The sequence below is a fragment of the Doryrhamphus excisus genome, chromosome 3, assembly GCF_030265055.1.
Source record: "Doryrhamphus excisus isolate RoL2022-K1 chromosome 3, RoL_Dexc_1.0, whole genome shotgun sequence".
In the NCBI taxonomy this organism is placed as follows: domain Eukaryota; kingdom Metazoa; phylum Chordata; class Actinopteri; order Syngnathiformes; family Syngnathidae; genus Doryrhamphus; species Doryrhamphus excisus.
In genome coordinates, this window is record NC_080468.1 from 27,573,972 (window position 1) to 27,588,234 (window position 14,263).

At 45.4% G+C, this 14,263-nt stretch overlaps 1 protein-coding gene across 1 annotated transcript in view; it reads right to left on the reverse strand.

Moving 5' to 3' along the window:
* Positions 1 to 4,213: 4,213 nt before the first annotated feature.
* The window catches only part of col4a5 (collagen, type IV, alpha 5 (Alport syndrome)), a 31,321-nt gene continuing 21,271 nt past the window's right edge, over positions 4,214 to 14,263 (reverse strand). The window contains exons 26-49 of the mRNA XM_058066378.1: positions 13,741 to 13,845; positions 13,555 to 13,652; positions 13,310 to 13,460; positions 13,091 to 13,204; positions 12,837 to 13,004; positions 12,663 to 12,752; positions 12,402 to 12,539; positions 11,998 to 12,096; positions 11,828 to 11,917; positions 11,611 to 11,750; positions 11,409 to 11,535; positions 11,163 to 11,342; positions 11,039 to 11,089; positions 10,775 to 10,960; positions 7,240 to 7,373; positions 7,094 to 7,166; positions 6,946 to 7,017; positions 6,733 to 6,861; positions 6,555 to 6,653; positions 6,276 to 6,488; positions 6,027 to 6,204; positions 5,845 to 5,959; positions 5,597 to 5,769; positions 4,214 to 5,505 (exon numbers count right to left, since the gene is read on the reverse strand). Coding sequence (XP_057922361.1) covers positions 5,424 to 5,505; positions 5,597 to 5,769; positions 5,845 to 5,959; positions 6,027 to 6,204; positions 6,276 to 6,488; positions 6,555 to 6,653; positions 6,733 to 6,861; positions 6,946 to 7,017; positions 7,094 to 7,166; positions 7,240 to 7,373; positions 10,775 to 10,960; positions 11,039 to 11,089; positions 11,163 to 11,342; positions 11,409 to 11,535; positions 11,611 to 11,750; positions 11,828 to 11,917; positions 11,998 to 12,096; positions 12,402 to 12,539; positions 12,663 to 12,752; positions 12,837 to 13,004; positions 13,091 to 13,204; positions 13,310 to 13,460; positions 13,555 to 13,652; positions 13,741 to 13,845 — 3,005 coding nt within the window. The 3' untranslated portion in view covers positions 4,214 to 5,423. The remainder of the gene's footprint in view (positions 5,506 to 5,596; positions 5,770 to 5,844; positions 5,960 to 6,026; positions 6,205 to 6,275; positions 6,489 to 6,554; positions 6,654 to 6,732; positions 6,862 to 6,945; positions 7,018 to 7,093; positions 7,167 to 7,239; positions 7,374 to 10,774; positions 10,961 to 11,038; positions 11,090 to 11,162; positions 11,343 to 11,408; positions 11,536 to 11,610; positions 11,751 to 11,827; positions 11,918 to 11,997; positions 12,097 to 12,401; positions 12,540 to 12,662; positions 12,753 to 12,836; positions 13,005 to 13,090; positions 13,205 to 13,309; positions 13,461 to 13,554; positions 13,653 to 13,740; positions 13,846 to 14,263) is intronic.

The following is a 14,263-nucleotide window of genomic DNA, read 5'->3' on the forward strand; positions in this document are numbered from 1 at the left end:
CGTCTCTGGTCAGCTCATCCTGGGAGCGAGACTGATTTTCACAAAGTGTATTGACTCCTAAAATGACAGGAAGTCATTGTTATGTTTGTTATTAAATGTAAACAAAGATGTTCTCTCTCACTAACTAGTAGTAGTGCTAGTGCTTCCCTAGAAAGTACATTCATTCATTTTCTATCCTCATTAGGGGAGCTGGAGCCTATCCCAGCTGACTTCAAGTGAGAGGCGGGGTACACCCTGCACCCCAGAAAGTACATGTAGGCGCAAAATGTGAATTCAACTTAAATGATGTGATGTCTTTGAACGCAACCCTTCATGGGTCAGTGTGATTCAAATGTTCTACTACTACTAAAGAGACATTTGTGGTATCTTTGGGCTTGAGTTACATTTGTAGTTAATTTGGAGATGTTAATAAATACTTAAGGGAGAAAAAAATGCAAACATGTATGGCCCCGTGTGAAAAAGTGCTTCCCACCTCTGTCAAAACCTAACTTAGCCTAATTGACATCTCTCTATCTGAAAAGGTTATAAAGCCATTTGTAAAGCATTGGGACTCCAGCAAACCACAATGAGAGCTGAGATGGTGAAAACATGGAACAGTGGTGAACCTTCCCAGGACTGGTCAGCCATCAAAATGACACCAAGAGCGCCGCGTTGATTCATCCAAGAGGTCACAAAAGACCCCACAATAACATCCAAAGAAGTGCAGGTCTCACTTACTTTTGTTAAGGTCAGTGTTCATGACTCCAGCATAAGAAAGACACTGGGCAAAAACGGCCTGCATGGCAGAGTTCCAAGACCAAAACCACTGCTGAACAAAAACAACATTAAGGCTTGTCTCAATTTTGCTATAAAACATCTTGATGATCTGCAAAGAAAAAGAACATCATATAAACAGTAAAATTGGGTGGTGGTAGTGTGATGGTCTGGCACTGTCCTGACCTGAATCCTATTGAGATGCTGTGGTATGACCTTAAAAAGGCTCTTCATGCTGGAAAAGCCTCCAATGTGGCTGAATGACAACAATTCTGCAAAGATGAGTGGACCAAAATTCCTTCTCAGCGCTGTAAGAGACTCATTGCAATTTATTGCTTGATTGCAGTTGTTGCTGGTACGGGTGACACAAACAGTTATTAGCTTTAGGGGGCAATTACTTTTTCACACAGGGCCATGTAGGTTTGGGTTTTTTTTCCCTTAATAAAAAACAATTCATTTAAAAACTACATTTTGTGTGCAGTTGTGTTGTCATTGACTAATATTTACATTTGTTTGATGATCTGAAACTTTTAAGTGCAAAACACTAAGAAATCAGGAAGAGGGCAAACACTTTTTCACACCACTGTATATATGGTGCATATATATAATATATAATAATATAATGCCCAATATATAATTAAAAAAAATAAATATATAATATATATAAATATATTATTTTATATATTTTTAAATATAATTATTATATATATAATAAATATATTATATATATGTTTATTATATATACAGTGTATAAATATTATTAAACTGTATCTCCTCTTTGTGGTATTAGTGAAAAAGCCTATTGTAGTATCAAATTCACTCTGCTTTTTTTTTCCACATTTTTGCTATAAAAAAAGAATCCCAACTGTTTCAACATTTTAATTATGACTTTATTGCCATATTTTGACATAGCATAACTTTTTCCCAACCTGATTTTCCAACAATTGCAACTTTATTTTGTTTCTCATAACATTATGACTTTTATGTCATGACTTTTCTATGCTTTCATATGAATGTGAGTGTGAATGGTTGTCTGTCTATATGTGCCCTGTGATTGGCTGGCCACCAGTCCAGGGTGTGCCCCGCCTCTCGCCCGAAGACAGCTGGGATAGGCTCCAGCACCCCCGTGACCCTCGTGAGGAAAAGCGGTAGAAAATGAATGAATGAATGAATTAAATTCACTTTTTTCCCACATTTTTGCTATAAAAAAAGAATCCCAACTGTTTTTTGTACTTTTTCATCTTGTAATTATGACTTCATTCCCATATTTTGACATAGCATAACTTTTTCCCAACCTGATTTTCCAACAATTACAACTTTATTTTGTTTTTCATAACATTATAGCTTTTATGTCATGACTTTTCTACGCTTTCATATGAATATGAGTGTGAATGGTTGTTTGTCTATATGTGCCCTGTGATTGGCTGGCCACCAGTCCAGGGTGTACCCCGCCTTTCGCCTGAAGACAGCTGGGATAGGCCCCAGCATGCCCCCCAAGAATGTCCGGATATTGTTAAATTCTATCTTTAGAATGTGCCACGAGCCAATAAAAAACAGCCGTGGGCCACAAACAGCTCCCTTGGCTGCAACTCCTGAGGTAGTGTGAGGGCACGTCCCCACTTCCTGTCCTTTAAGCCTGACTGGAAGAGGTGAGCCGGTGCACAGCATGACTGGATGTGTTCCACGTTGCCGAGACTGTAAAGTTATGTAATGTTTTGTGTCATTTCATAAGCGTAATCACTCCTTTCACAAGTTATCAACGACATTGGGCCACCGTGCACAAATTAATAACTGCAATAAACTGGAAATAATCCACAAAGTCAGTAAAACAACCAACTGTAATAGTGTCTTAAAGGTACGGTACGATGAGGAGTAAAATGTTTCTTCCCGACTGTTCCGTTCCATTGATGTGTTTTTGTCAGGTCCTGTGACCGGGCCTCATTCCCCATTCAGCGGAATTCGACCGGCGACCGTAGCCTGTTTATCCAGCTCAGGTGACCCACCCAGCGACCCAAAGTCCAACTGTCAAAACAATCCCAAAGTCCACTGTGGTCATGCGAGCCGCTCGGCTGAGCAGAGTTTTTAGACCGTTTCTTCTTCTTTGACGTTGACAAAATAATAATGGTGGATATCTCTAAGAGTGTTGCAAAAGGTTTCGTTCTCGGGTGTTTATGCGCTGCACGTTTCACCTGCAGGGTTGACGTCAAAAGGTCACAGGACGAAGATAAAAGAGCCTTCAAATATTTGTCAAGTGTGAAATGTGTGCAGAAGTAGTTTTTTTTAGTCAAGAACTTAGTTTATGGCAGTCCTGCAAGGTCGAGTCCTGCCTTGTGGACACCTTATCCAGGTCTCAAAAATGCTGCCACCTGCTGGTCGTACTGCGTATGGCCATGGCCCATTCAAATCCTTCCATCTAAAAAAGGGGTCTCAAACACGGGACACTAGTTTGAGGCCCCCGCCTTGATATGAAAGTTTAATGTTAGTGCGGCCCGCGCAAGTTTGATATGGATGCTGTATGGTATCATGTACCCAGAAAAAATTATTACGTTTGATTAATGTTCATGTTAAAGGTTAAATAACTGTTAATAGTTATCCTCCCTATCCGTGTGGAAGTGGTAAGTTTTTAAGTTTTTTTTTTTTTTTTAAGTTTAAAGGAAATAACTTGAAGGCTACCGTTTAGGTCGCTAGCTCTCTAGTTTGCGAGTTAGCATGTGTCTCAAGACCCTGCAGTTGCGCAATATGTTGTAAATAAAAAGAGTATAAATGTGACTATAGTCGTGTTTTGTCATGTCTACAGGGCTCTAATAATGCTTTGTTCATTTTAATCTGAAAAAAATAATTTGTCTACCCACCAACTATATGTGGTTTCTTATGTTTTTATTATTTGCCATTTTATTATTATTATGATATTTATTTATTATTGATTGATTGATTTTCTTTATTCTTGATTTGTTTATTTATTTTTCATCTTATTTTGTGTAGAAAAATAAAAAGTAAGATATTTGAGTACAGTGGAATATTTTATCAGAGCTTTTATTGTAGAAAATTGGAACCAAAGCGAAGTTTTTTAAATTTTTTTGTTTTTAATAAATGCGTTGTTTTTTTTTTTTTGGAAAACCTGATGCGGCCCAGTCTCACCCAGACCCGAGCTCCAGTGGCCCCCAAGTAAATTGAGTTTGAGACCCCTGACCAACAGTACAGTTCAGGTTCTTTGGCGACTCTTTGGTCTTGCCCATGGTTGGTTCCAAAGGCCCCTATACTAAAAAAAAAACAAAAAACAGCTGCCGGGGGACAGTACGGGACAATTATGTCCCTCAATCTATTACAAGTTCATGTTTTCTCTCCTTTCCAATAAACCTGCTAATGGATCGTTCATAGGAGCATAAGATCAAATACATATTTTCGCCACCATGAATTTATGCTTCTTCAAGCAAATGATCATGTTTCTGAGCACAATAGCTTTGGTCATTGTGTTTATTTCAGTCTTCAGCTTATAACAACTTCTGGGTACCATAAACATGGAAAACAAAACAAACTTTAAAAAGAGATTTTTGGTGCAAAAAGTGTATTTTGCTGGCCAACACCAGGAAATGTTAAAAAAAAAACAACCCAAAACAAAACACACCAACAACAAGGAGCCAAGCTTTTAATAGAAATCCTCGCTTGCACAAACATGTGAAACGTTCCCGTCGATCATCAAGCTAGAAACTTTAAAATCAGTTCAACAGTTATTAATAATTCTACAAATTGAATACAAAAGCTTTAGCTTTGTCATACACACTTTGTTTCAGGGAGAATGGCTTTTCATGTGCTCAGTAGTTTTTGGTGAAATGCATGACTGTAAAAACACCCATTGCCAAATGCCTTTATATCCTTTTTTTTTTAAAGAAATATATATATTTATTATATATAAAATACTGTTTCATTCATAAAAGCCTTACTCTGTACAAAATCTGTGTTTGTATGTGAGTGAGTGAAAGCAAACTAATGCTCGGTGTGGAGTCAGGCCCTAAACATTGACAATAAAAGGTGTTTTACACAATATACACATTTATTACTTACAAAAAAAAGAATGCAGAGTTAGTGGGGCGGGCTGCAGCCGGGTTAGTACCACCACATGTCACAACGGACGTAGAAATACAAGGGAAAGGTACAATTAAAAAGTTGTCTAAATTTGAATTAAAAAAAAAAGGCCGTCAGTGCATCTCTCATCTTGGATGTCCCGAAGTCAAAAGTGCCGATTTGGTTACCATGGAGAGCATCCTCCAACCCCCTCCTTGTGGATCAAAAATAAGAAAATAAAAGCTTGTGTGTAGGAAAGGTTATGTGACTACAAGAGGGATGAAAAATGTTTGCTGTCACACATTCATCATGGCACCATTTTTTCTCTGCTCTCATTTTGAGGTACTTCTTAGGAAAAAGAAAGCAAAAAAAAAAAAACAAAAAAAAGATTTATTGACGTCACTTTGTTATGTTTTTGAAGCTGTGTTGCACAGTAGCACCATTGTTTTTGTAGTACCATTGGAATTCCACCTCTGCCGCCACACCCACTGTCACCTTCATCCCCCTGCCCCCCTCCCCCCTCCGTCCCCCAACCAATCATGAGCCGTCTCCACTCGTCAGTCCCTTGCTCGGGTGCAGGTGGTGTGCCTGTGAGTTGCTGTGTGCCGTTACGTCCTCTTCATGCAGACCACGCAGCGGCTGACGCGCGTCCGCAGGTTGCCCGCCTTCAGCGTCTCTGACTGGGGCTTACTGTGAGCGTCAAGGTCAGAGTGGGGAGTGTCAAGGAAAAATCTCCGAATAATATATATTATCTGTTATGGTCTTTAACCGCAGCGTGTACCTGAACATGTCGCCTTCATCCACGGTGGCGAGCCAGAAACTGTAGGAGTTGCCGTAGTAGTTGCACGTCCCTCGGCCGTGGCACTCGATGAAGGGGGCGCTGCGGAACTCCTCCAGACAGGAACCAGGGGAGGCTAGAGCCTGCCCGGAGCCTTCGGCGCCGGCGCTGGTGTGCTGTAAAGTGTCAGGATAGGAAGAGGTGTTCATACTGGATGTTCATTAGAAATCCGTATGTCCGTGACGCCGTACCATCATGAAAGAGTAGCCTATCCACAGAGCCTCCCAGTTGGCGGGACAGTTGGGAATCTGGATGGTTTGGCTGTGGACTGCGATCACCATGGCCGGGGCTTCACACACGGAGCACCTGGATGCACAAAAACAGAAAGCATCAGTCATCGGCGCTCCTGTCCTGTCCATGCATGTGTCCTAACCGGCTGATGAAAGGTTTGATGCTCTCTCCAGTGATGGGCGCCATGGACATGGGCATGGGTTCGGGTGTGGACAGCCAGTAGGAGTAGTCGTTACGGGAGGCGAAGTTGCACACGTTGTTGATGTTGCAGAACATGAAAGGCATGGTGCTGAAACGACGTAAACAGCTGCCCGCCGTACCTGGAGCACACAGTAGGGAAAGATCAGACACGTGCGGCACTACCAGGACATCCTGGAGGTGAGGTCTTTACCGAGGTCCTGGCCGTGTGCCCTCTCATTGCCCTGCACGTACAGCAGGGAGTAGCCATCATATATCAGGTTAGTGCCGATGGGACAGCTCGGTACTTCTTGGATCTGGCTGTGACGGGTGATGAGGAAGCCGTGGGCGGCTGACCCCGATCCCGGTAACCCAGGAGGACCCTGTGGACCGTCAGAACCAGGAGGACCCGCGTAGCCACGCTGACCTGGGATCAGAAGACACCATGAGCAGCTGTCAAGCCGCTTAATATCGAGGCAGGGTCAAAACTCACCAGGCTGACCGGCAGGCCCGTTGTCTCCCTTCCTTCCAGGTGGGCCACTGAAGCCTGGGGGACCCTCTGGACCGGAATCCCCTGGTTCACCCGGTGAACCTGAGACCCAAAAAAACAACATTCAATTATTATCACCGCATCCTTTTGGAATTTCAATGAAGACGTTTCCCAAACTAACCTGAAAGCCCCTCACGTCCAGGAGAGCCCGGCAGCCCTCGAGCACCAGGTTGGCCCGGACCACCAGGAGGTCCACGCTCTCCCTTTATCAGGCTAGGGGGCGGAGAAACGCCGGGGTCACCAGGAGGGCCTGGAGCACAAAGAATGAAATAAAAAAGCTTTACAACAGCATGTAATGCTGCCAAGGTTTTTAACCATTATTGTGAGACTTTACCTGGAGGTCCAAAATCTCCAGGATCACCAGGAAGCCCAGATGCACCCGGAAGTCCCGGATCTCCTTTTGGACCTGATGAAGAAACAAACATTCAGAACTTAGTTTGATTCATCTGAGAGAGTAGAAGAAGATGGGCACTTGAACATACCAGGGAATCCGGGAACGCCAGGCAGACCGATGTCGCCCTTAGAACCAGGAATACCCGAAGAGCCACTTGGACCCTTTTGGGAGAGGTCCAAACAGTTACATCATCAGGTCCTAAGTTGTTCTTTTTTTATTCACTCCAATTCTTACCGGGAATCCTGGAACACCAGGGTCTCCTTTCTGTCCGGTGAAGCCTGGCTGACCAGGAGCACCTGGAATACCCTTCTCTCCCCTCACGCCGCCACTTCCTGGGGGTCCACGAGGACCCTGCGGACCAGGCGCACCTTCATACACAGATAGCAAAGGTCAGTGATAATGCAAGTCTGCAGTTCTCCATTCCCTGAAGGTACAAAATGTATTTAGTTCCTCCTAATGAGGGAACACAGGTAGGGATCCATCTTTACAACAACACAACATGTTTCGTTCTGTATATCATTTTCAACATTCAACATCCCCAAATCATCAAAACCTTCAAACCTGCAGGACCTAGGATTCCCAGAATTCCAGGATTAAGTGGTTGCGGGTTGTCAGGAAACAAAAAAAGAAGAAGTTTAGACAGAAAACAAGCGTAAATTCTAACTTAAACATGTTTTAGGGTCAGTCTCCTGAGAGGGGCGCTTTGGGGAACTGTTCTTTTATATCATGTTTCTGGGGAAGGTGAACGCCTCACAGCTAGGAGATCCGAGTGTGGAGTTTGCATGTTCTCCCCGTGCATGCGTGGGTTTTCTCCGGGTACTCCGGTTTCCTCCCACATTCCAAAAACATGCTAGGTTAATTGGCGACTCCAAATTGTCCATAGGTATGAATGTGAGTGTGAATGGTTGTTTGTCTATATGTGCCCTGTGATTGGCTGGCGACCAGTCCAGGGTGTACCCCGCCTCTCGCCCAAAGACAGCTGGGATAGGCTCCAGCACCCCGCAACCCTTGTGAGGATAAGCGGTAGAAAATTAATGACTGAAAGTGGTAACTGTAAATAAGGACTTTTTAAAGTCGACCAGTCCAGGGTGTACCCCGCCTCTTGCCCGAAGACAGCTGGGATAGGCTCCAGCATACCCGTGACCCTAATGAGGATAAGCAGCATAGAAAATGGATGGACTTTTTAAAGTAGTTTGCGCAACACTGATTATGATACATAACAATGTGATACCACATGTCGCCCGAAGATAGCTAGGATAGGCTCCAGCACCCCCGCAACCCTTGTGAGGATAAGCAGTAAAAAATGAATGAATGAAAGTGGTAACTGTAAATAAGAACTTTTTAAAGTCGACCAGTGCAGGGTGTACCCCGCCTCTCACCGGAAGACAGCTGGGATAGGCTCCAGCACCCCCGCGACCCTCGTGAGGATAAGCGGTAGAAAATGAATGAATGAATGAATGTTACACACTATGTTACCCCTTTCAGGAGAGTGACCCTGTAACAAAAACGAAGAGTCCCTGTGGAAATACATTCAGGATTTTTGGAACCTACCAAAAACACCACTACAGAGTGAACATCCCAAAGATGCATACATTCAGGGGTGTCCAAACTTTTTAGACCGAGGGCCGCATGCAAAAAAAAAAACATTACGCTTTGATATTCTGCACTGTGCTGAAACCAAACTGATGCTAAGCTATATGAAGAACATGGCCCCCGGGGTGCACATTGAACACCCCTGCATTGGGTAAAACTAGGGATGCACTGCATGCATTCTGTGGGTTGTTTTTGCAAACGGTGCCACCTATTGACTACATGCTGTGCTGCTGGTTCTTTTAATGGCTGCTGTCTCCTTTGCCAGTCGGCCAATAGCTACAGTGTTGACCAGTCAGTGCATCCGACACATCGTGAATTAAGTGAGGTGACACAAAGTACAAAATGATGATTCCTTTTTCCAGGTGAGTTAGTGGCACATCACAGTATCAGTACATGTGTATTTGATCAGGTGACACCCCCACTGAGCACCCCAAACACGTCTGAGAAGGTGCTTACTTGTTAAAGGTGCATGACCGTTACCATCAGTGTGCATGAAAAAGGGAAAGTGGAGGAGTCGTTAGCGAGGACCACAATTGGAGGGAAAAAAAAGGCAGTGATTTGCGAGCTTCTCCTCGAGCGGATCACAGTGGTAAGTTAAAGTTCTAACAGTGGCTGTGAGGAAAAACGTGCAGTAAAACTCTGGACGCCGTCCATCTGACCTGAAGGACCTGCGGTGGGTGGCGACGGTGGCGTTGTTGGCGAGCGTCAATGGCGGGGATGTCACGCCACAGGAAATGGAGGCAAATTGTCACAGCAAAAACCAAAACACCCAAAAGAAATGCCTTGAAGCTAACATCATGAATAGAGCATTCTGAAGAAGTCACATCCACCATGCACATTGTGGTGATGATTGGAGGAAGAAAACACGCTCAGGACAACAAAGCCAGACGAAAACCTCAACATGCGAGCCAATTATCAAGGTCCGAAATGCTCTTCTCATTTGCAATCATTTCATGAGAAAATGAGTGACTAAATTAAGCTCAGAGAGGTTGTTGGTTGGCGTCTGGCTGGGTTCCACTGGATCCAACACAACAGAAACAAAAAGTGGACATTCATATATCACAAAGGAGACAAAACCAAATGTGTGACTCTGGGAAGACAGACGGATCACAACCATGAAAGCGTGACAACAACTGGACACAAGTGATGGTAAACCCGTGCTCTTTGTCATACTGGTAAGGTGACTGGACTGAAGATGGTGGATTGGTGAAAGGGTGTTCCATGCAAATCAATCACAAAAGCATCCACATTAAAGTGACAGTGCTTTGCTGCAGGTTGCTGCCTGGTTTAGTAGACATTTCAAGTAGATACTGTATGCACCAGTGGTGGAGCCAGACATTTTTCATTGGGGTGGCCATGGTGAGACCATAACTCACACAGTGGAGGCAATATGAAATGTCTCCGTGTAGCTCCGCCACTGGTGGAGTGGCCGGACACTGGCACATGGCCACCATTGGCCACCACATAGGTCCGCTGCTAATGGGGTGGCCAGACAGTGGCAAATGGCCGCCATTGGCCACCACATAGCGCCGTCACTGGTGGGGTGGCCATACACTGGCAAATGGCCACCATTGGCCACCACATAGCTCCGTCACTGGTGGGGTGGCCAGACAGTGGAAAATGGTCGCCATTGGCCACCACATAGCTCCGTCACTGGTGGGGTGGCCAGATAGTGGAAAATGGTCGCCATTGACCACCACGTAGCTCCACTACTGGTGGGGTGGTCAGACAGTGGCAAATGGCCGCCGTTGGCCACCACGTAGCTCCGCCACTGGTGGGGTGGTCAGACAGTGGCAAATGGCCACCATTGGCCACCACGTAGCTACGCCACTGGTCGGGTGACCAGAGAGTGGCAAATGGCCACCCTTGGGCACCACATAGCTCCGTCACTGGTGGGGTGGCCGGCGAGTGGCAAATGGCCACCCTTGGGCACCAGGTAGCTCCGCCACTGGTACATACTAAAGGTATCCGACTAATTGAAAAGTCAATGTTGTCTAAAAATAACTAGTATATATCTATATATATAGTCTATATCTATATAGTATATATAAGATATATATCAATATCTTTATCTTGACATAGTCAGCAGGCTCTCACCATCAGTCTCTTTACCAAAACCAGCCAGCAATTCCTGGTAGTTGATATACAGTAAGTAGACCACATCTAGGATGCCTACCTGCTCTTCCTGGTGGGCCAGGGGGTCCAGTTAATCCTTTGGGGCCCTGTAGCGCCAGACCTGGAGGTCCTGGAGGGCCGATAGTACCTGGAGAGCCAGGAAGGCCTGGAAAGCCGCCCTCTCCTTTTGGTCCTGGGAAGCCGGGAGAGCCCGATGGGCCAGGCAGACCGGGGTCTCCCTTGGCACCTTTATGAGAAAGGGAGAAGTGCATTAACATCACGGGTGTGGGTTTGTGTGTATGTATAAAAAAAAGTGATAACGAACCTGGGCTTCCTGGAAATCCTGCTGGTCCTGGTTCTCCATAGCCTGGGAGTCCTACAATTAAACAGGAAAGAAAAATCATTTGAAAAACAGTCCATCCCTTTCAGGGAATCTGTTTAAATTCTACCTGGCTCTCCCTTGACTCCAGCCGGCCCTGGGATCCCGTCCCGACCTGCTTGACCCTTTTCTCCTGGCAATCCGGGAGCTCCTGTTCTTCCAGGCTCTCCTGGTCTACCAGGAGCTCCAGTCAAGCCAGGTGCACCGGGCCCACCATCAAGACCCTTTGGACCAGGAATACCAGGAGAACCTGGCAAGAGAGGAGAAAAACATGAAACCTTTTTTTCTATTTGGGTTAAAATTGTAAGCTCATTACCTTGAAATCCAGGGAGACCAGGGTCCCCTTTTCCACCTGGTCCTCCAGGTAATCCTGGTAGACCTGGTAATCCTGGAGTTCCTTTTGGCCCTGGCCCTCCTGGGAACCCTGGCTGTCCTGGTTCACCCTGCAAGATTCCTCAGTTTCATTTCAGCTTGCAGTTTTCAGTGTCTTTACAGTGTCCTGTTTGTCTGGTCTCTACCTTGACTCCAGGTTGTCCCGGTGGTCCAACTCCAGCAGAACCTGGTTCACCTTTGGGTCCCGCGAAACCAGGGCCTCCAGGCTGCCCTGGCGAACCGGGGCGACCTGGCTGGCCTGGTGTACCCTTTTGCCCTGATGGTCCTGTAAAAATTATGACAGCACATGAAGAACCACATGGTTGTACTTCAAAGGAAGTGATCAGGGTTTTGAAACTCAACCTGGAAATCCCATTTCGCCCATGCTGCCTTTAAGTCCTGGAGCTCCAGGACCACCAGGGCCTCCTGGGATGCCAGGATCTCCCTTTAGTCCTATCCACAAAAGAAAGAAAGTGTTTATACCAATATTAGCTTGTATGCTCCAGTTTGTAGTTCATACTATAAACCCATACCTGAGGGTCCGGGAAGTCCGGGCCGTCCATCTGATCCTGGAAGTCCTGGGTCACCAGGGACACCAAGGGTACCCTTTTGACCTGGAAAACCTGGTGCACCTGTTAAGAAAATAGGCGTTATTGTGGGGGTCCTCCTCGTTTATAAAATACAAGAGTACAGCAGTTTAAAGGACCCCCGGTCAGGAAATTCGAAATACTTTGTGACATAAAATAAAAACACACATTTACAAGGACAACAAAACATTTAAATAGACATGCAAAAATAGTGTAACTAAAGCTGAAAGCTAATTTGGCTATATACTGTATATATTGTATATGATGTAGAAGGATAAAGGATAAAGGATAAAGGATAAAGAGTCAAAGCCCCCTCTTTATGCTCGGGTTCTGAGGCTGCGCAGTCTCACCTGGTACTCCAGGTTCTCCTTTGTCACCTTTCGAGGATAAAGGTGGTGGGCTGTATCCAGGAGGACCAATGTCACCCCTCTCTCCTTTAGGTCCAGGAGAGCCAGGGACACCATCTCTACCAGGAAATCCAGGCTCACCTGAAGAAAATTTTACATTAATATTTACATTTGATATACATACAGCACAATACTAGACACAGTTACACATATTGTATTTGGTCATATGGCAAATGATCCCTCCGTTTAGCGTCATGTAAATACCTTTCAGTCCAGGACCACCAGGTCCCCCAGGGCCACCAGGTCCTCCAGAAGGTCCGGGAGGCCCCATGGTACCCATATCTCCTTTGGGACCTTATACCAAAAAGGAAAAAATGAATGCTCATGACTTCTACTAATAACCCGTACTAGCTTATCTTGTGACAACTGCAATATTACCTGGCAATCCAGGAAGGCCATCCCGTCCAGGCCCTCCAGGGGGTCCTGGTGAGCCAACTGATCCTGGGGAACCAGGGAAACCAGGACTTCCTCTGTCTCCTGGCAGACCTGGGATATCTAACCCTGGGGGGCCGGGGTCTCCCTTTGCTCCGTTGGCTCCTGGGAATCCTGCAGGGGTGATAACACAAAGTTTATATTGCACATATCAACATGTGAACACCAATGGCATTGTCAAGAAGTTCTGTGTTCTTCACCAGGTGGACCCATTGGGCCTGGGATGCCAGGGGGCCCTGGTGGGCCGAGTGAGCCACCTGTGGGGGTCCCTGGTGGGCCACGAGCACCGGGGAGACCAGGTGTTCCAGGTTCACCTTGAAATACAAGACAGTATACACAAGTGAGCCGGGTGTCTGTTGGATTCTTAACTTGCTTTATTTACAAGCCAAACACGTTCAAAGAAACATGAATGGCTGTACCTTTAGATCCTGGTCCACCATCAAATCCAGATCGGCCTGGTGAGCCTGGGCCACCAGGGAAACCGGAATCTCCTTTGGGTCCATATGTACCTTTAGCTCCAGGTACGCCTGGTAAACCTGGAGGACCTGGGAGTCCAAAGCCAGGTTCACCCTGTCACAAATGCCAAACAGGCAAAGAGAACATTCAAGGATGAAACTCATCTGTGGATTTGAAAATCGATAAGTGACAAATGATCTCTTAGTACTTTTGCCCCAGGAAATCCAGGTTGTCCAGGGAGGCCGTCTAATCCTGGTCGACCAGGTCCTCCAGGAGCTCCTGGTTGGCCAGGAATACCAGGGAATCCTGAAAATGAAAAACAGATGACAATGTTATTTATTTATTTATTTATTGTGCACCAAGTACAAAGTAAAGGAAAAAACAATGTTCTCACCTTTAACTCCAGCGGGTCCTGGAAGTCCAATACCAGGAAGTCCAGGTTCACCCTTTGCACCTGGTATTCCAGGGAAACCAGGCTGTCCAGGCTGACCTGGGTTACCTAAGGAATGCAGAATACTGTAAATTCTGGTGTATAAGCCACACTGGGGTGTTTAAGCCATATGTGAACACATCATAAAATGGCATACTATGAAGCCCACAGGAATCTGTGAGGACCAAGCAGCTCTTTATTTGACAGTAGCTAATCATGAGCTATGAAAACTCACAGCCAGCTTGACAACCCATTGAAAATTGCAGGAGGCCATCACTCATTACTCACAGTGTCATCTTACATAGAACACTAAACTCATCACACAGCAATTTAACACTCAAAAGGTATGCCTGATAACTGCCTGATATACTTTCTGTGTGGCTTGTCCTCAGATGAATGCGTTGCTCAGATGCAATGCATTGTGGGAAAAGAGTTGTTTCGTTTCCATTTTAAACTTACTATATCAGTCTATCAGGTGTACCTTTTG